The sequence below is a fragment of the Limulus polyphemus genome, unplaced genomic scaffold, assembly GCF_000517525.1.
Source record: "Limulus polyphemus unplaced genomic scaffold, Limulus_polyphemus-2.1.2 Scaffold134, whole genome shotgun sequence".
NCBI lineage: Eukaryota > Metazoa > Arthropoda > Merostomata > Xiphosura > Limulidae > Limulus > Limulus polyphemus.
The window spans coordinates 399,069-421,421 of NW_013665744.1; the positions used below are offsets into that span (position 1 = coordinate 399,069).

The 22,353-nt window shown below is 32.0% G+C and overlaps 1 protein-coding gene across 1 annotated transcript in view; it reads left to right on the forward strand.

Moving 5' to 3' along the window:
* Window positions 1–21,862, forward strand: part of LOC106473778 (acetylcholine receptor subunit beta-like 1) — a 59,691-nt gene extending 37,829 nt beyond the window's left edge. The window contains exons 2-6 of the mRNA XM_013934462.2: window positions 2,371–2,507; window positions 4,395–4,439; window positions 5,936–6,045; window positions 9,068–10,073; window positions 20,272–21,862. Of these exons, the coding sequence (XP_013789916.2) occupies window positions 2,371–2,507; window positions 4,395–4,439; window positions 5,936–6,045; window positions 9,068–10,073; window positions 20,272–20,442 (1,469 nt within the window). The 3' untranslated portion in view covers window positions 20,443–21,862. The remainder of the gene's footprint in view (window positions 1–2,370; window positions 2,508–4,394; window positions 4,440–5,935; window positions 6,046–9,067; window positions 10,074–20,271) is intronic.
* Window positions 21,863–22,353: the final 491 nt, after the last annotated feature.

The window sequence follows — 22,353 nt, forward strand, 5'->3', positions numbered from 1 at the left end:
CTCGTTTCAATTTTAAACTTCCCATTCTTACCTGTTGAAGTACCATTATCAGGTTTTCAGCCATGGACACAAATGTATAGCCAACACCAAGACATTATCAATATAGATCAGGCAAATTTTCCATTGCTGTCCCTTCTGTATAAGCTCCATTAGCTCTGCAAAAGTGGCGGGTGCATTATACAGGCCTAATGGTACAAGTAAAAAAAAATCCAAAAAGGAAGTAAATGTATGGATGACTAATATCAATCCTTTAAAAACAATGCAAACAAGATAGTAAGAATATCATTTGCATCATCCCTACATACTAGCAAAGGCACACAGTGTAGTAGAATGTTAACAGAGAAAAACAGGATAAATTAAACACAGTTGTGATTGAATAGTTATATATATATATATATATAGGTATATGTAAATTATTCCCTGTGTTATTATGCGGGGATGATGCAAATGCAATCCCTACTATTTTGTTTGTATTGTTTTTGAAGGATTGATATTAGCCATCCCTACATTTACTTCCTTTCTTGAAAAGTTTTTCTTTACTTGTCTGCTAATTTTTTTAATACAGTGTTTCAATAGACATAGGAAGGTTGTATTTATAACCGATTTCTAAATACAATGAAGTTCCAATTATAGTATTTATAGTTTATCAATTATTGGCTGGTAATTCTTGTTTCATCCTGTACTTAAGCTTTTTAAAGGAACATCAAATTTTTGTAACGAAGCTAACTTCAAAGGGTAATGATAATGTCGTTTACGCTAGAATTATGTTTTTTTAACTTAATGCTAGTTATTAATGATACTTATAAAAGCGGATACTCCGTTTGAAACTATGGTACTTCAATGAAATTGGTTGACATCATTGTTTTGGTTTTTGAGTTATCACGTAATAAAAAAGAAGTAGAAGAAAGAAGAACAAGAAATACAAACTTTTTAATATGTCATTTATAGACATTCCCAGAACTTGTGATGTAGTCATGACATAAATATTGTTATAAAAGGAAACACTGTAAATTTCTGATGAACTATTGAGGACATATTCAAAATACAATTTCAATGAACAATCCAAGCCATTCCTACATAGGCAGCGCTACTGCATGCCTGATGATGTAAAACTCTTACAAACCATTTCAAGTTCTGAATATAATTTTAAATCCACTTTTAACATCCAGATTAACTTGGAAGTATCCAGATGCCATGTCTAAAATGTTCAACTATTGCGTCCTTTCCAATGAATCCATTGTTCATCCATCCCTAAGATATCTATGTCAGAACCAAGGTTGGAAATTATTACCTTCATTCAGTGGCTGATTTTACCTAGACATATTAATACTGGTAATATACGACCTTATAACACCTAATTTGTTATTTTTCTTTAATTGGACACTCAATGTTTCACTTTAAAACTTCTTCAAGAGCTACAAAAATACAAACTGTTTTAATGCAACAAATGAACTTACTCAGTCTGCCATATACATAGATGAAGAATGGCGTTCGCTCAAAACGCTGTAATATTTTGTTTTTCATATAAAGCTACTCTCATTTTTATGCTCTTTAAAGGGAGAGAGAATTTATTTTGACTATTTAACATTAAACTGGTACTTGAAGTGAAGTCGATTATTTTCCTTGTATTAGTTACAAGTAACGCCAGAAAAAAAAAAGAGAGGGCATTGAAAACAGATCAACTGCTTAGAAACGATGAAAATAAAATAACTATTAAACTATTTAACTATAATAAACACTAACATTTAAATAGCTAATTAACTGAAAAAAGCACGTGAACTATAGTAACTATTAAGACAACTTAACTATGGGAAACATTAAAAATAAATTAACAATTAAATTAATTAGCTATGATAAACATTAACGATAAAATAACCTCTAAGCTAATTAATGAAGAAAAAAATTTAAATATAGTAACTATTAAAACAACTTAACTATGGGAAACATTAAAATAATTAATTATTCAATTAATTACTATGAGAAATATTAAAACGCAGTAATTATTAAAATCAGGGCCATTAAAGAGAAGAGAATGAATTCTGCGCCGTTGAGAAATTTAAATAACGAAGACAGTAAGGTTAAGCTTAACCTTACTGTTTTCATTAATTATTAAAATCAGCTCACTATAAAAAAAATATAATGGTCCAATAAATATTAAAACCAATTAATTATGATAAACATTAAATATATACCAAACTATTAAAACCAATTTGAATTTTAAAAAGTTACAAATACAACAACTATTTGAAGAAAAAATATTTCAAAGATCCAATTGTGTTTCCACATAACTATAACATCTTATGGTAGAATATTCTTGATTATATTTTATAATTCTTTAAAAATTTGTTTTAAATTTTTCTATATTTTTAGTGAAATGTTCCGAGGATGAAGAACGCCTTGTGCGCGACCTCTTCAGGGATTACAATAAACTTATTAGGCCAGTGGAAGCAACAAACAAAACAGTAGAAGTGCGATTTGGGCTATCTTTCATCCAGCTTATAAACGTGGTAAATATTTCAGTCTACTTTAAGTGGGATGTTAATATTTTGTGAAAATATGATACTTCAGATGAGAGGCATACATTTCCTGGAGTACTTTTTTATTTTTTGGAGACAGCTAGGAATTGCGTTTTAAGAAAAATAAGTTTTTTGAGTACTTCTTTCAAGCAATCTTTATGCTTATTCTTATGTACAAATGCTTAGAAAAAATTTTCTTCGAATATTTGAATACTTTCACTCAAAATTTCCGGACAGTGTATATCTAGTGCTCCAGAAGTGTGGCATTCAAATCTCAATATTCGGTCGGACAATAGTAACATAAGGGTTGCGCTGGGTACCGTTAACTAGCTGCTATTACTCTAGTCTATCAGCTTAAACTTATGGAACCATTGAAATAGAGTAACTATTAAAACACCTTAACTATGATGAACATTAAAAATAAATTAACAAATGAAATTAATTAGCTATAGTAAACATTAACCATGGAACTATGAAATAGTTCTTAAGCTAATGAACGAAGAGTGACATTAAAATTCGGTTAGACAAGATTAACATAAGAGTTGGCGGTGGGTACTGTTGATTAGCTGCCTTCCCTATTGGTGTTTAATGTGAATCTATTTTCTTTTAAATCATTTATTGATGTTTACGATGAATCCACCTTGTTTTTATTCTTCCTTTATAGATGTTTACTTTTAATGCATTATCATTCTTGACATTCCATTCCAGATTTTATCAGTCCTTTACTAGTGTTTATTTTCAATCCACTTTTCTTTCTACCATTTCTTTATCGATGGTCGATTTAAATCCGATCTTGTTTTCATCATTCCTTTGTTTTAATCTTCTTTTAATCAGTTTTTAATTAGAATCCACTTTCATTTTAATTATTCAGTAATTTCTTTATTGGATTACGATGAATCCCCCTTTTTATTGTTCCTTTATTGAGGTTTAATTTGAGTCCACTTTCGTTTTAATCTGTTAATAATTCCTTTATTGGTGTTTACTTTGAACCCACTTTTGTGTCGTCTATTTGCTGAAATATAGAAACAAAAATGCGTTATCAATTTCACATTCTGTACAGAATAACTCTTAACATATTCGCAGACCTAAAGTAATTTACAGTTATGCACGAATGTATGTAAAAATATTTTACACTTCATGAAAAAAGTAAATTACTTCAGTATGTATCTAATTAAATTGTAAAAATTAATGTGCAAACATGTAGATGCAGTTAAGTAGCAAACTGTAAGAAATATACTTTAAAATAATGCTAATGTATTCAATACCAACGAGTTAAAACACTGTTGCAAATTAAGTAAGTCACACACACATACATATACATAACTTATGCAGTGAAAGTACAAAGTACCGAGGGCTTACACACCCAGACATATATTTGTTCTTCTTTTCTCTTACCTTCATATGTCAAGTATGCATAGGGTAGCGTTCAAATCGGCTTATATAAAATTTGATCGAATCACTACAGGGTGGAGCAGCTATTGGTCAAAATACACTGACAGCCATTTATTCCACGAGCAAAATCCAAGTTGATTTAAGCACAATTTGGACAAATCAATGTTGGGTGGGTCACTCATCACTGTGCTCCAACATATTTCTCCTATAATCAAAAAGTAATATGTTATTTCTTCTTTTTGAATTTCTGTCAGTTTAATTATGTGAATTAAAGTGATTGAACTGGGTGATTTCTTCGTACAAACTCCATCAATCCCATTTAATCTCCGGCACGACAAAATGAAATTTCTAAAGACATTGAGAAACCAAACTTTAACACTCACCGAAATCGTCATTCAGACTCATAAAACAAAAATAGAATGTATAAGTATTGAGCAATGACCTGAACGGTAAACAAAAACCTAAACAACCTTGTTTTATTTACAGAACGAAAAGAACCAGATAATGACATCCAATGTCTGGCTGCAGCTGGTAAGATTCTATGTATTTGTTTGTAAAACTAATATGGATGAGGTACATGTTGCATTAGTAACAACATTTGTTCACCGTGATGGTTTCGTTAACAGCACTCTGCTTAATCTTAGCGATTCTTCTTACTATAAGTGTTTTTAATACATTATAATTATATGTTTAGTGCTCACGAGGTCTATTAAATCATAGCCTGGTGTCTTGTTTCCTCGCTGTAACACTGTAACTACTTTACATACTGATGCAATTTTTATTCTATTTTTTGTCTATAGTAATACCATGTTCTACGCACTATGTTCTTGATTTTGACGTAACAACGTACTGCACCATTCTAGTTTAGGCCTTACGATACGCTCCGGTGCTACGCCATATTCCTTAGTTTAGGTGTAAATATGTATATTTCTATATTACATTATGTTCTGCAGACCCTGTTTTTTTGTATGCTTTAGCATTATCCTATTGTATTTTACTGTGTTCTTTAGTTTAGGTGTAATTTTACTTCGGTATGTTTTTTATTTATAGTATAATTTCAGTATCACACCCTGTTCTCTAGTTGAAGTATAATTTCAATATTACACGTAATCTCTAGTTGAACTATAATTGCAGTATCACACCCTGTTCTCTAGCTGAAGTATAATTTCAATATTACACGTAATCTCTAGTTGAACTATAATTTCAGTATCACACCCTGTTCTCTAGCTGAAGTATAATTTCAATATTACACGTAATCTCTAGTTGAACTATAATTTCAGTATTACACCCTGTTCTCTAGCTGAAGAGTAGTATATATTTTAATAGTGCACCATGCATTATCTTTAGTTGAAATGCAAACATATATTTATCAACCTTTGTGCTTTCTCACTCTGATGAGAAACATTATTCTAAAATGTTTCGGGATATGTTATTGCTGTCATTTATATTTGTATTGCATTTCAAATTCTCTACATTTGAAATTACTATCGTTTAAGATTTTATATTAATTTATTTAGTTTTAATCAGGATTCGGTTAACATCTTAAATGCATCACTATTTTACATCCTAATTATTTAATTACTGGTGCAGTTAATACCTAAATTTTAAACTAATATTTTTAATCGTGACATTAGAACAGCTTTTAAACTTTTTTTTTCAGTGTACAGTTTGGTTGTGTTATTGAATAAGCATTTATGAAACAATTGTCAATATTCTAATATAATTTATTTCTCAAGTGTCATATCTAAATGGTGCTCAATTTTCATTTATTGAGACATCACCAATTAGTGAACTACATGTTTTTATCCTGAAGTCCTAAAACGTACTTTCTATCAAAAAATAAGTCTAGCATTCTCATTCCTGTGTTAGTTTTTATTATTTTATTTACAATAACTACAACTACTAAGATGTGGAGTTGTGTGATTCTAGTGTCCCATTTTCTAGAACTAGTTACTGTTCACACTTTTAGAACTCAAGTGGTACCAATACCAACTACATTGTATGCTACATTTGTTTTCATCCTGTAGTCCTGGGATGATTACCAGCTTCGTTGGGATGAAGCAGACTACGGAGGAATAAATGTACTACGATTACCCCCAGATAAAGTCTGGAAACCAGATATAGTGCTCTTCAACAAGTGAGTGTCTGATGTAAATGATGATTTTGCTTTTTTTTAAAAAATATTTTCCAGAAAATATTGCACAGTTATCCGATTCATCATTGGTTGGTCATGAAATCGTTAACTGGAGTTCCTGCTAGTTAGTTTAGGAGTTCAGCTGTTAATACAGTTTTAGTGTTTATGTTCTTTACAGCACGATAGTCGATAAATATGAAGTCACTTAACTATTGTCTATTTTTGGTGCATTTGAATTATTAGCAGAGCGCTAACAACAGATTAATGCAGTCACTAAGTGTATAATTAAAAGATCATAACTATAGATTAGGAAACGGTGGAATAGGTGTTCAAAATTAGTCTAAAGATAACACATTATTTCAATAGAGTAAAAGCGAATGTCTATATTTAATGGCTTTGACTAGCAGCAGATCATGTGTCATTTATTTTAGAAAAAAATAAGTAATTTTAAGAGCGTTATTTTTGCTAAATAAATTTCTAAAACGATAGAAAGCTGGTCTGGGGGAACCACAGATCATGAAAACAGAAAACCTACTTTTTTTTCCAACTTTAAAAAAATATTTTTTACATATTTTTAATACAACAGTATGAAACCTTTCTGCTAAAGGTTATATTTCGAATCTTAATATAAATCATGAAACATTAAAAGGATTTTTAACAAGCCTTGAATAACCTTTCTAAAACTCTTTAAAATTAAACATTCATCTCAATAAGAAAACAATAACTTCTCTTTCTCTCTCGAGAGAAAAGTGCCCGTTCTGCTAGTGTTATCTAATATTTTATGCTTCTACAATATACTCTTGTGCAAGTGACATTTCTACTAATCATTTAGTTGGTTTAATAAATACAGTTACTTTTTAAAATTTCATCTCGTGGGCTTAAGAACATCTCCTTTTATTCGTTCTTTTACAACTGTCAACTTTTCTGCATATTCAAGTCGAATTCCTTTAAGATATTTTTTTTCTATATAATATCTTTCAGATCTTATCATAGCTTTAACAAATTATTTTACACGGATATCGTTCTATCCATTGAAAAATCCTATTGGCAATTCTAAACCAGATTTATTTACTACATTTTTGTTTTCTTGGATGAGAATTGTTTTTCTTAGACTAGTCGTAGTTCCTGAACCTAAGACGAAATTCAGTAAAAGTCCGGAATTACCATGTCAAGCATATTCTGTACAAGACAAAAAAATCTTAAGATCCAAGACATAAGTTTTACTAGATCCAGATAAAACTTTGATTGTTTATATATGTTTGTAACGCTGTTTTACATTCTTTGTTTGTAGAAGCGTTATTCAAATAAACTTTAATAAAATAAAAATGTATGACTAGTGTTGCTTCTGTTTAACCTTATAATGACCTTGGAACATTATAATTGATCTTTCTGGCCTTTTAACCTTGAACTCTTTTTCAAATGGAATCTGACATACACGTATAAAAAACACGGTTTTACACACGATGACTAGAATTTTAACTTTGAATATATAACCTACTATATTTCAATGCGATAAAAATATAAGTGTTAAGATCCTTACATTAAAACATATTGTGTTTAGTTTAAAGATAGACAGGTTAATCCGAATAATGTTCTATGAATTCTGTCATTTTAATGGTAGTAAAATATTAACACAGGCATGGCTAGAGAATATAAGACATAAAACAAGAAGAAACAACTGGAAAGAAACCGAAGCTCTATACTTGTACAGTGTTGTTTGAAAGAATTAGGCTTACGCAGAAAAGTAATCAAACAGAAACAACAGAAATGTAAGAACCAATAGAAGTTAAGTTATGAATTCAGGTATAAGAGCTGTAAAAATGTTATTCAGTACTCTGACCAAGTTTTACTCTACGACTTTTCACCAAACCTGATTAGTTTCAGAAAGAAAATACGTGTTTCAGTTTGTAACAGTAGGTGGGGACCGTCATATATTTCAAAACAGATGTATTTTGTTTTTGTTTTTCAAGGTTGCATTTTTACGACAAAGCACATTTTATGAACATCTTCCAAAGTTTAGGTCATTATGGTAGAATTTCTTAGTCGAACTAAATCCAACAAATGACAATATTAATCCTTTCAGATTTCTGAGTACTAAATTCCTATGAAGCAAACGCGAACAGATTAAACCTTAACACAAAGCTGTTACTAAACTTTAACGTGTTTTGTCGCCATAAGTAAGAACTGAAATGAAGCTATTCACACAAAACTAATTAAAGTAACTAATCACGTAGGGAATAGTTTGATGTCGTGTTTTAACACTTCATTAGACATACATACACCATGTCAGGACATCAATGACAGTTGTTGTTTTTTTCTGTTTCCAAGCGTCTACAAACGTCTGTGTTGTATATGAACACCGATGGATTGTTTGACTGTGAATCATTCATTCTAGTACGCATGCGAAGTAGGAGCGAACGTAAATTTAAATTATAATTAACTATATAGCTGATAAAGTCATCTAGCTAGTTAGAGTTTATATAATTTTCGAGGTACAAGCCTGGCCTAGTGGTTAGCATATCGAACTGAAGATACGAGACGTGGTGCTACTACGTTCGTTTCGCACTTTCAACTGTCGGTGTGAAAAAAAAAAGAGATACAGGTAATCCCGCTATTCAGTGAAGGTTAGTCGCTTCAAGATACGGGTTCTACTTTCTCTCTTGCTAGAGACAGTTACGTCTGAACCTTAGGGATCTCTCACCCGGCCACTCCTCGTGCGCATGCGCATTAGATGTCGTTCAGGTGAAAAAACACACAAAGAGTATATGACTAAAACAGATTGTATTTCATAGTTTTATACAAACTAAGGCGATCTCAGTTTAATTTATTCAGACTTAAGATATTGTACAGAAAAGCTGCTTTAAAATATTAAACAAGATGCTATTATTTTCTATTGGAATAGAAATGAATGAATAATAGATTGTTTATTACCACATGATTGCCAGTCTCCCTTTAATTGACTTCGTTCATAACAAAGTTATTTGGGATTTATTAGTTTATTCTGTTCTTTTTTTTTTACAAACAGCGCTGACGGTAATTACGAAGTCCGGTACAAATCGAACGTGCTAATCTACCCTAGTGGAATGGTGATGTGGGTGCCACCTGCCATCTATCAAAGCTCCTGTACAATTGACGTTACCTACTTCCCCTTCGACCAACAAAAATGTGTCATGAAGTTTGGGTCATGGACTTTCAACGGTGATCAAGTGTCCTTAAAATTGTACGATGACAATCACTGGGTTGATTTGTCGGCTTATTGGAAAAGTGGGACTTGGGACATTGTGGAAGTTCCAGCCTTTCTCAATGTGTACAATAATTCGAAAGAAGGAAAACCCACAGAAACTGATATTTCATTTTATATTACAATTAGACGGAAAACACTCTTCTACACAATCAATCTGATTTTACCAACTGTTTTAATTTCGTTCCTGTGTATCCTTGTATTTTACCTTCCGGCCGAAGCAGGAGAAAAAGTTACTTTGGGTATATCTATTCTCTTGTCCCTAGTAGTGTTCTTATTGCTGGTTTCAAAAATCCTGCCTCCAACTTCTCTGGTTCTTCCACTTATTGCAAAGTATCTTCTCTTCACTTTCCTCATGAATACGGGATCAATTCTGGCTACAGTAATTATCATTAATTGGAACTTCCGCGGGCCAAGGACCCATAGAATGCCGAATTGGATTCGCATAGCATTCTTAAAATACTTACCAATTCTCCTCTTCATGAAGAGGCCGAAGAAAACTAGGCTAAGGTGGATGATGGAAATGCCTGGGTATGGTGTCCATCACCATTATCATGGGTCATCAGACACAAAGCCACGAAATGTAAAAAATAAAATGGAATTAGTTGAGCTTACAGATATCCACCATCCTAATTGTACAGTTACAAGGAAGTCTTCTGTAGAAATGGAGGTCAAACTGAAAGAGAGCGAAACAACAGACATGTTGTTTTTAACTCCGGAAGCTTATCGAGCTACGGAGGCCGTTGAATTCATCGCAGAGCATCTACGAAGCGAAGACGAATACGTTCAGGTGAGTTAAAAGTTTTACGTTTTTCATAAATATTTAGGTTGCTTTAGAATTAAATGTAACGCTCTTCATTTAATTTGTTTTCTTTAATTCCATCTACAACTCTACAGCTTGTTGAAAACAGTTGCTAACATTTGCAAGTTGCTTTTCCAGTCATGCCAAAGTTCACGTTGTAAACCTACTGACCCAAGTAGATAACTTTATAAATCTCACCCCATTCCCACCCCACCCCCCAGTGGCTCAGCGGTACGTATGCGGGCTTATAACGCTAAAAATCTGGTTTCGATACTCGTGATGGGCAGAGCACACAGAGCCCACTGTGAAGCCTTTGTTCAATCTTCATATAGTTCATCATTTCCTGAACTTATTTTTTTTTTCATATATGTTGTCATTGACTATACATTGATTTATAGTGTATTAAAATGGTAAGTTGCAAAATAGTTTAGTAAGGAAGATGTTATCAAGAAAAATAAAATGCTCTAATTAATGGTATTAAACTGTAGTTAATTCGTTTATATATTTAGAGATAACAACTTTTGTTTAACTCGGAAAATATTTCTTGTAAATTTGTAGCTAAAACTTTAAGAAACATAAGTCGAAATTATATATAAGGTATTTGTATACGTGTTTTATTAGCAAAAATATTCAGGATCTGTAAGTTAATGTCCAGTCTCAAATGAAATTTGTTCATCTTCCTTATCTTCTTATCTCATCGCTCCATGGGTCAGCAGTAAGCATTAGGATTTATAATTTTAAAATTTGGGGCTTGATACCCACAGTAAGCACAACACAGGTAATCCATTTTGAAGAGTTGCGCTTAAAAACATAACAAGTTAACATGTCATTAAACGTGGTGCATTGAAAGCGAATTTTATACAACATCTGTTTGACGAAATTATTAATTTCATATCATCTGTAAGATTTCATATATATTTGAAATTGTGCTTTTTTATGTTTTAGTGAAAACAGTATATTTCGAGAAACAGAACTTAATTTCTAATGAATTTTACAATACCTAATTACTGGTTTACATTTTCGAACATGATTTTACGCTGAAAGTAATGAGAAGTAATAAGAAATTGCTTTACAAAGGTTTTAGCTTTTAAATTCATATTGCGACTACAGAGCGGTCTTAGAAAGCTTTTGGGCTGTAACAAAGATGAAACTTTATATATGATAAAGTGATTTATCTTTCACTTTTGTTCTGACCTCGGAATTTCTTTTCTAGGAATAACATAATTATTATGTCACAGTAATCTTTCAGAGCTCCGAGGTAAAAAAAACAAACATCAAACGTTAAGTTTGAAGAAAAAGAGAGAATGAGAGGTAAATTACGTTACTGTAATTTTTTATTTATAAAAAATAAATACAAAACTATTGGAATTCAGCTACAAACCAGAGGTGTGGTTGTTAAGGAACATTTCTGAGGTTGAAGAACAGTTAAAATGACTAATTAGATTTGGAGTATGTGTTAAAAGATTTTTTTCTCATAGGTATTTTAGAAGTGAGTCCAACACAGCGATTGCGATATAGTCTATCAGAATTAACATATATTCTGAAGCTTCGTAAGTGAAGTGAAATTAGGTTTAAAAATTTGGAATACACATAAATGCTCTAGCTTGCAAAGTTTGAGATCTCTATTGGTTGCAGAAATTTTTGGGATAATAGTTGTTCCCCAAAATGAAAATAGGGCATTACAAACGTATTGTTTAGGATAATATATACGTTATAACTCAATTAGTACGTATGCTTGTATTTTTATTTTTGTTACCTCCACCGCCAAAGATGACGGAGGTTATGTTTTCACCCCTGTATGTGCGTTTGGTTGTGTGATTGTCAGCAAGATTTCTCGAAAACGGCTGAATGGATTTGGACAAAAGTTGATATACATTTGGAATATGACCAAACGTAGAAACTATTAGTTTTTGGACGGCCAAGGTCACGAAAATAAAACAAATCCCTATCTTTTACCATGGGGACCGATTTTTCAAACTATTTTTGCTCTTTACGTCATGAGGATGTTGAGTGATGTCATGAATTACTGGAATAAGGAGGGTAACTTTCAAACTTCTTTATTTGTTTAGTATAATTCCTTAATGTTTAATAAAAAAAGCTATTTACAGGTTGAAGTACCCCATTAAAATACAAGGGTTCATTAACTCACAAGCTTTCCAGCTCTCTAAATAACCTTTCGTACGATAGAATTACAACATTAACCTAGTGGTTACAACCACTGGTTCTGTCATAGCATGGTGGCTAAGGCCCACGACTCGCAATTGGTCGGTTGTGGGTTTGAATCCCATCCCTGAATATGCTCGCCCTTTTAGCCATGGATATGTTACAATGTGACGGCCAATCCTACTATTGGTAATGAGAAGCCCAAGAGTTGGCGGTAAGAGGTCTTCACTAATTGCCTTCCTTCTGGGCACTCAGTATAGCGCATGCCTCCGCCACGACCGATTTTTCAAACTGTTTATGCTCTATACTTCACTTTAAAATGATCAGATTTTGATAAAACTTGGCAGAAATATGAAGAATATTTTTCTTCATTATCCTGCCAAAAATGGTCCGTGTCCGTTGATAATGACGGACACACGGAAACATTTTCGTTTATTTGAAAGCCAAATATGATCAATGCTGCCGTGTTAACAGATAGGGATTTTCTGGATTTTCGTGAGCTTGAAAAACTAATCACTTCTAAGTTGGGTCATAGTCCAAAGCCATTCAGCTGTTTTCGAGAAATTTAGCTGACAAACGCACAAATAAATACATACAGGGGTAAAAAACATAACAAAACTTAGTTATTACTAGAATGCAGGGCCAAAAGAAAAGGCAATAACAAAATGAAATTTAATAAAGAAACTGGTTTTTTTTTTCATGACCTTGCTGTGACTTTGACCCTCCAAAAACTAATCACTTTTAAGTTTGGTTATATTCCAAATGTATACCAACTTTCGTCCAAATCCATTCATCCGTTTATGAAAAATCTTGCTGACAAACACACAAATAAACACACACACACAGGTAGCGGAGATAATTAGGGACAATTAAGGCAGGCAGCCCTTAGGGTAGCTTTGGTCAAAATTCAAAACAAACAAACAAACAAATACAACAGTTGTTGTAATTTCACCTGCAAAATAGCTCTTTAAAGAGCTGGAAAGTTTGTAGGTAAATACAACCTTATATTTTAACGAGAGTTTATTTTCTACATTAAAACATCCACATTTAAAATCACATGGAAACGGTATTACGTTTCATTGTGTTATTCATCTGCATAGGAGTTGGAACGTTGTGAGTTGTTTTTGTAATATCCCGGATGTTATTTTTACGAGGTTCTGTTCCGTTAGGAACAACTGTCTTCCTACTACGACAGGAGATGACGAAAGGTAGTTTTAGATGTATTTGAGCACCAGTATCCGCTTCTGCAGTTTTTAGTTTTAACTTCATTTTTTGCGTTTTAGGCATACGAATAGAAATTAAATCCGATAGAAAGTGTGTCCCCACCACAGAGTAAGTTTTACTTTGGCAGATATATCATACCATTACTACGATGTAGGAAATATTTTAGTATTTACTATGTCTTTATATATGCTACACTGTTTGTTTTAGGCTTAGTTGTTTGAAACTAAAGAAATCGTAATAGGTGTGAGGTGAGGTGTTGTTGTATTATGCAAATTTTCCTTTAGGTTTAATTTCTAAAGTAATTGTTGAGTTTTCTTTGCAAATATATTTATGCGTATTTATCCTGCTAGTAAGTTATACTAATATTGATCAGGTGCCTAAGAATTATTAAAAATTTCAATCTTCAAGTTTAGGTATTCTAAAAAGCGTTATCAAAGCAAAAATTTCAACTAGTAAATAATATATGACAGATTCAAACATATTCACATCTATCAAATGTAGGTGATGTAAATGATAATAAATATTTGCTTTCTGTTTTTGAAACTTCTCTCATCCTCCCACACATGACGTGATGTAATGTACTTAGTGTCATGTCTTACGCAAAATCACGCTAACTTTCTTTTTAGTTTCCCTTTTGTCTCAAAAATGTAAATTACAGACTATTTTGTTTCTACTTTCGTACATTCAGCACACTCTAAAAGGTAGGATTGTGACGTCACAACCTTATGGCCTTCAATCAAAATTTTGAAAGCGGAATATAATTTATTTAAAATGTTTTTTTTTATGAATAAAATCCATTATTTTAATAAAGACTCTACTTCCCACGTAATAAATGTTTTTCAGAAACATGACGTTCTACGGCACTTTAAAGTATTACGGCTAGTGCTACTAAATTTAGTTAGTTCCTTCCTTTCAAACTTATATGTCTTGATAAAATAGAATAAATCTATAAAAGTATTAACTTTATAAAGAAAATAATATATCGTTTTAACGTTTTCACAATACGCATATAATATATTTTATGTAGTTTTATTTCTTTGAGAAATATGCCAGTCTGTAAAAAATAATGCCAAACTAATCAGATGTTCGTAGAATGTATACATCTACAAACTGTACAATTCTGTAACTAAGTTTTCTTAGTCAGAAAATATTATTTATGAGATTATATCAAAAATTCTTTATCTCTTTCTTTAGCAAAATGAGACAACGAATAATGTAAAGACCATAAGGTCATCTAGTCAAACTGAAATCGACTTTGATTAAAATCTTTATCTAAAAGTAACATAGCCCCCTCCCCAGTGGCACAGCGGTAAGTCTGTGGACTTATAACGCTAGAAACCAGGTTTCGATACCCGTGGGGGCACAGATAGCCCATGGTGTATCTTTGCGTTTAACTACAAACAAAATCGAAGCAGTAATGTGAATAAATAAACTAAAATATATACGGAACAATGCTGTATCAAAATACAGATGAATATATACGGAACAATGCTATATCAAAATACAGAAGAATATATACGGAACAATGCTGTGTCAAAATACAGAAGAATATTCATTTTCGTGATCAATGACTAAAGTGATAATTGATACATGATGTTAGAAAAACACGTAGGTTCAAGAAGTCTTGATAGAAATGAATAAAAACCCTATAACCCGAGTACTTTCGAAAGGTGGACCTTTCTTCTTCAGCGGCATATCAATACAGAATAAAGTGATAACACAGTGATAAATCATATTAATACGCAATTGAATTTAGTCCCAAAAATTATCAATTTACCGTTGCAAGATTACGAGGAGCAAACTTTATGAATATATCATTTTCTAAATAGATTTTTCTCATCTTAGAAAAATTTGGAAGATCTTAAATTAAATTGAAAAACTGAGTTTTATATCAAACATCATCCTAGCTACTTCTTAGTTTTATAGTATCATGTAGTTTTTCTAATCACAGAAAACAAATAAAATAACTTTATTCTGGGTAAGTTCATAGATGGCATTCTTTGATATATTTCACCTAATATTAATGGCTCTTAGATCAAACGGACAGGTCGTTACTGATAATATTATCGTGTAGCAATGTTACCGGTTTTAGATAATGCCAATGAAGTCAGAACGTTTTAATATAACTTTATTTATGATTTTAATCATTCATGTTTTAAATTCAAAATAAAGATTTTCGTTTGGAATACTTGAATAATTTTTATGTACAGTTTTGGAAAATAATGTTTATTCTTTGAAACATACAAAATTTAATGACAGATATTTTGTTCAATGAATTTTTGTACAGTTCTAAATCTTCACGTGATAAACAGTAAAATATGAATAGATAAGTGTGACGGCTAACGTTTAAAGCAGTTATATTGAATTACTAATGACAAGATTAATATTATATTCTAGACAAAGTAGCCATTGTGCAATATACATTATAGAAATAATTTTTATAAGCTCTGCAAGAGGGCGCTAAAATGATTTAGTTGGTTTGTTTTAGATTACATCTAAACAATAAACTATCTACGATCTATCCATCGCAGGGAATTGAACACAGCATTTTGTTGTGGTAAATCCCTAAACTTAGTACTGACCTACCAGGGAACACCTAAAAAATGTGACATTGTGTTTTATGTGCCGTCAAGAAAATCGGACTAGTGAAATATTCAAAAATAAATATATATATATTTTTTTCATTTTCATTTTTAAGAGGTATAAAACGCTTATATAGATTCTTCCAAAGTCAGTAGTGTGCGGCAAGCCACTTAAATACGCAGAAAGTTTAATACATATTTTATAGATTTCTTTTGAGATAGATAAGTGGGTAGATAGATAGATAGAAAGGAAATACATATTAGTTGACACGTGGAGCAGGCTGTGGGTGTTATTTAAATAACGTTTTTTTTATTTTGTAAGGCTTAATGACCTTTTGCTCTACTGGCTTGAGCCAGCAAGCTGTACTCGAACGCTTCCACCAACGTGTTTGATTCCGACTTTTGTTTTTGTTTTTTAATGCTACTTAGGTTTAAAACTGAGATTTGTACTTAAATTCTTGAAAATCACAGCAAGAACATGGTAGAAGCCAATACCGTATTGTTGAATCAGATGTAGTGTTTCATCAATATTAACTCATTCGTAGTATGACTTACAGAGTTTATTGAAAAAAAAAAGTGACGCCCCTTCACAACGTAAGTATTAGTATTCAATCCGCTTATTGTAAGCAAATCCTAATAAAACTAATTTACATAACATCATATGGTTAATTATGTATTATTATAACTTTTAACCTAAATTAATACAACTATATAAATATATGTGTGTGAGTGTGTATGCATTCTTGTTAGGCATCTTAATTGTATGCGTTTGGCTGTAAAATATCTTTAGAAGAACATTTATAAACAAAAACTATCAAATTATTCTCTCATTTCTAGCAGACGCCTATGGTTTCTAAGTTTCACCATTCTGTTTTAATCTATATTTAATCAACACTTCTTTAAGATCTTCCTCCAAAGCTAATGCGATAGGTCGTGATTTTTTTAAATCCGAAATTAATGAAAGATATAAATTTAGAATAACGAAGGAGGAATTAGTTTCTTCTGGTTTAAACCTTTTTTTTTTTTTTCTTTTTCAGGAAAGAGTACTTATGCTGTAGAAATAATTCGAACATTACGTTAAGACATTACTAGCTGATTCAATATTTAGGTCGTCCGAGTAGTGATTTTCATTTGTATTGTACCTCCCCCCTCCGAGCTTCTTATGAGTTCATTTAAAATTGCAGTACTCAAGCAAGTTCTTAACATTTTATTTTTTTATTGGCCTGCAACTTATAGAAGGTCAAAAAAGGAAAGTTTGCCCTACCGGTAGATAAATGAACTATAGCTGAAAGCTCGCCCTACCGGTAGGTAACTATAGTTGAAAGCTCGCCCTACCGATAAATAAACGAACTATAGCTGAAAGCTCGCCCTACCGGTAGATAAACTAACTGTATTTAGCTGAATGTCGTTTTTTTTACGTGCTTTTGTTGAAAACGTATATAGTTTGAAAGAGTGGCGTTAACTATCACCGACTTATCTGTTATAGTGTGAGTTTTATTATCTAGTATGAATTATTATGTTAACATTTGATTTATATAAATCTCTAAATTTTTTCTAAAATAAATCTTAAAAAGACGTTGCCCAGTATCTATAAAATAAGTGGGACAAATTGTAATAAAAACATTAGAACAGTTAGAAAGAAATTTAACAAAAGAAAAAAAATCTTGAAAATACGAATTTAGATATAGATGAAGAAAGAGATAACTACACTGTTATAAATTATATACTGTAGCTACATCTGAAAAAAAAACATATATATTTAAAAAAAAAGTGGAAGGGAAAGTGCTTGGTATTTTCAACAAAAATAACATCTTACGTGAGAAATAAGGTAAGCGGCCAGGTCAAAGACCAATAAGGCGTAGCCACCTACATTCTCATACTACTGATGAAAAGAAGGGAAACCATTCAGAAGTACCTACCGCCATGCTACTACTTTTAACCGAATAGCGGTGTTGACTGTCATAGTTATAACTTCTTTCTTCACCCCACTACACACACCTGAAGGTGCAGAGCATGATCATTAGTATATCATGGTTCGAGCCTTGGTATTACGTGGGGAAACTGATTACAGTTAGGCAGCCAAGTAGGTAAAATACAAATTGATTTTTATAAATGAATAAAAAATAGGGTTCAACAAACTTATAAAAAACCTGATTTTAGGATACTCGTTGATATCTGTTAATCAGCATGTTAAAAATATAACAAACACGAAAATTAAACAATACTAAGAAAACAACTGCCACAAAGCGGGTTTTACCAAATCTACTTATGAACCCTGATTTGTATTTATCTTATATACCAAAGCTTTTATTAGTTTAACAAACATACATGTAAAAATGTGCTCACAACTGTTGTTTATTCTTTAGTTGCGAATATGTACATATTTATAATTTCATGATTAATGTTTCCATAAGTTTTGTTAATTATTGGGCATTAGTACCTTTTCTATTCGTAGTTACGAAACCATAGGGTGAATGGGAGATGTTAGATTAAGCTGGACATGTGTGTATTTTCTTATAGAAAAGCCACATCTGTTGTGTCCACCGAGGGGAATCGAACCCCTGATTTTAGCGTTGCAAATCCGAAGCCTTAACGCTGTCCCACTGGGGGACAAGTGGGATATGCTCAAATGCTTCTCATAATGAAAGAGTTAAAATGAGGTGTAAAACAAACTATACCAAATTCATCCACATCTACCCACTCACCTCTAATCTCAATTATTAGTTTGTAACATGTTCAGGTTTTCTTATCTTGAGTTTTTCTCATTAAAATAGTCTAATGCTGCCTATAACACACACATATTCCATTAATAATTATCTTATACATGGTAACAGAGCGTAAAATAGCACCTCTCAGACTACAGATGCGCTACTAATCTATCATTTTAATATGTTGATTGAACATTAAATTTTAAATGTTCAGTTCATGTGACCAAAAGAAAAAAATCACAGCAATATTTTGTGAATAGTATTTGCGTGACGTGGTAAATGGATCCAGGCGTAGCCTAAATGCCATTATGTCCGGATTGCTAGTCTGAGAATTCATGATTCGCTACCCTGCTGCAAAACACGTACTGAGCACTTTTGGGTCACGGTCGCGCTATAAGTGATTGTCAAGTCCCACTATTCAATCTGAGTGGAGTAGCTTAAGAGTTGACGGTGAGTGCAGATGTTTAATTGTCTTCCTTATAGTTATCACTTCAAAATTATGGACATCTAGGCGTATACAGGCCTTGTATTTCGTTTCGCAAAAGTCTGAAACAAATAAACGTAATATTTACATGAACGTTAAATTCTTATTTTCATTCATTTGGACAAAAATAAACTAGATTTTGAGAAAACATATTAATGCTTCCTACAGGTCTCCTCATAATATATGATATGATTGCCTGCTAGTATCTAAACTGTAATCATAAGCTATATAGCTGGAGTTTAAATCATAACGTTTTTTATACCCCGTTATTAAAGCTCGCTCGATGTTGTTATCGTCAGCGGTTTCAGGATGTTTCTATATTGTAAAGGATTTTAAGTTGAACCCAGAAACCAGTCGTCTTGGACTGAACAACAACCAGGATATATACATATATATATATATATATATATCATCAACAATAAAACGATAGAATTGAAGCTAAAAATGATGTTTATTACACAATTTTTTATAACTTTGCTACGTCCATTCCTAACATATGTTTATGAAGTTGTATGTGTGTGTGTGTGTGTATATATATATACTGGGATGTATGTGTTTATATATATATCTATATACTTCGAAATAAAAGGTATTTCAAACCTGGTGGCCCTTGGAATATATATATATAGTGTGTGTGTTGTTTTATAGCAAAGCCACATTGGGTTATCTGCTATGTCCACCGAGGGGAATCGAACCCCTCGATTTTAGTCGTTGTAATTCCGTAGACTTACCGCTGTCCCACTGGGGGACGATATGTATATATATATATATATAATAGAGAGAGAGAGAGAGATATTCACAATAAATATATACGTTCATGGAATGAACTTGGATTTCAAAATATTTTTCGTAATAGTGAAAAAACGTTATTTTATATTATTTCTGATAAAGTGTTCCAGACGAAATGATGTTCTATTCTGACAGCTTTTGTGTACTTATTTTTATGGCTACAGATTTCGTTTATTTTAGTAATTACTGTAAACGAACAAACTGGATGATGTACTTGTTATTTTTCATCATTCCAGATTCGAGAAGATTGGAAGTATGTTGCCATGGTGATTGATCGGCTTCAGTTGTACATATTTTTTGCTGTGACCGCGTCAGGTACAATAGGAATTCTTTTAGACGCACCCCATATTTTCCAGTGCGTAGACCAAGACAAGATTATTCAAATTCACACAGGAAAACCGGCGTGAAACGTGCGATTTCTGAAAAACAACCAAATCTAACAATTGTATTCAATTTGCTCCTTTGATTGAAAGGGAAAAACTCAATGAACCGCAAAAACTGGGAAGAAAAAAACGACAAAAGAAATTGACCTTTGACATCGATATTGTTCCAGATTCCTGTGCGCGATAATAACCGTGGACACTACTGTCATTGAACCAGACTAGCATGTATTTCTTCCTGCCTATCTTCCACAGATATTAGCAACTAGGTCTTCCCTCCTAACACTAACATCGTTTTTTTTTTTTGTTTATTTAGCAAAGCAGGTCTCAACATTACTATAAAAGGATGCAAAGAAAAGGTATCCATAGGTAATCTGAAGGTCTTGAACATCAACAAAATGTAGAAGTCCCTGTGATCGCTTACTGAATTTTAAAAAGTATTGGGTTTGTTGTAAAATCAAACCTTTTCCTGTTTTGTAATTTGAATTCCCCTTATAACCAGTTCGTGTCTCAATATAATTATATGTGTTCCTAAACCAGACAGGTTAAGAGTGTTTCAACACAACAAAATTGAGTTTCGTATGTTTTCGATCTGTTGTCGAAGAATTATCGTCAAGAATTCCTTGTTGTCTCCAAGGCTTCTCCCTGAACGTAACCAAAGCCTTCACAAACTAGAACTCGATACACCGAATGGTGTAATAGCCGCATTGTTAATAAAACACATTTCCTACTGCTCAAACGGAAATATCAAATTGAATGTGAGGAAAATGTGCTATCGTTAGTCTTTTATCATTTTCAAATCGATGTGGAATAACGCAATCCGACCCTGACAAAATAAGCATCTTGTTATTGCGCAGAGTCTTTGATAGTTAACATGAATGGATTTAACAATAGGTTATATCGTTTAACAAATTACTTGGAACTCGTTTTAAAAGATGTGTAAGCTCTGAAGTAGTTATAGTAATACTGTGTATATCAATTAACCCGAATAGATGTTTTCCAAGTTTTTATTTCAGAGCCTTCTCGACTAGAATTATAGGAAAATATTACGTCATCATTTTACCACAAGCAAAGGATAATAATGGTTAACTTACGTTTAAAAATATAAAAAAACAGTAAAATAAAAAAAAGGCTTGTTGAACGTCTGACTTTTGTATCTTTGAAGTTTTATATGGAGGACACAACTTAAAAGGGCAAGAAAAAACTGATTAGATAGTTTAATTAATAAACTTTCATAACTATTGCTTACTGTATTGTTTCCAACACCTTGCAGTATTAACGCTATAAACATCGAAAAAAAACATTAAGTAACTTACTATGGTTTTAGTTTATGACTGGTGCACACAACCAGGAAAAATCTGACTATTATAGTGTATTTTAAACCAACTAAGAAGCTGTTAAGTCCCGATACATTCAATTTTAAGTAAAATTGTTTCTCTGGAAGGTATCTTCGTCAGCCTGAAGACGATTTCTTTGAGAAATTTATCATGAATGCTGCATATATAAAAGTTATATTTTATGTCATCCTTCGACGATCTGACAGTTGAAATGAGTTAACATTGATCTCACTTTACAACTGATATACATGTAAGTTTTATTTTATGTCATCCTTCGACGATCTGACAGTTGAAATGAGTTAACATTGATCTCACGTTACAACTGATATACATGTAAGTTTTATTTTATGTCATCCTTCGACGATTTGACAGTTGAAATCAGTTAACATTGATCTCACGTTACAACTGATATACATGTAAGTTTTAATTTTATATATATTTTTTGTAATGATAAAATTATTCATAGAAATGAACCAGTACTTACAGCTCTAACAGAATTAATATCCGATAACTTAACAAATATATAGTTTTTAGCTTAACCACAGACTGATCCTTAGTTTTAACTTGCAGTCATAATTAAAACGTGCTATTAAACTTCCTA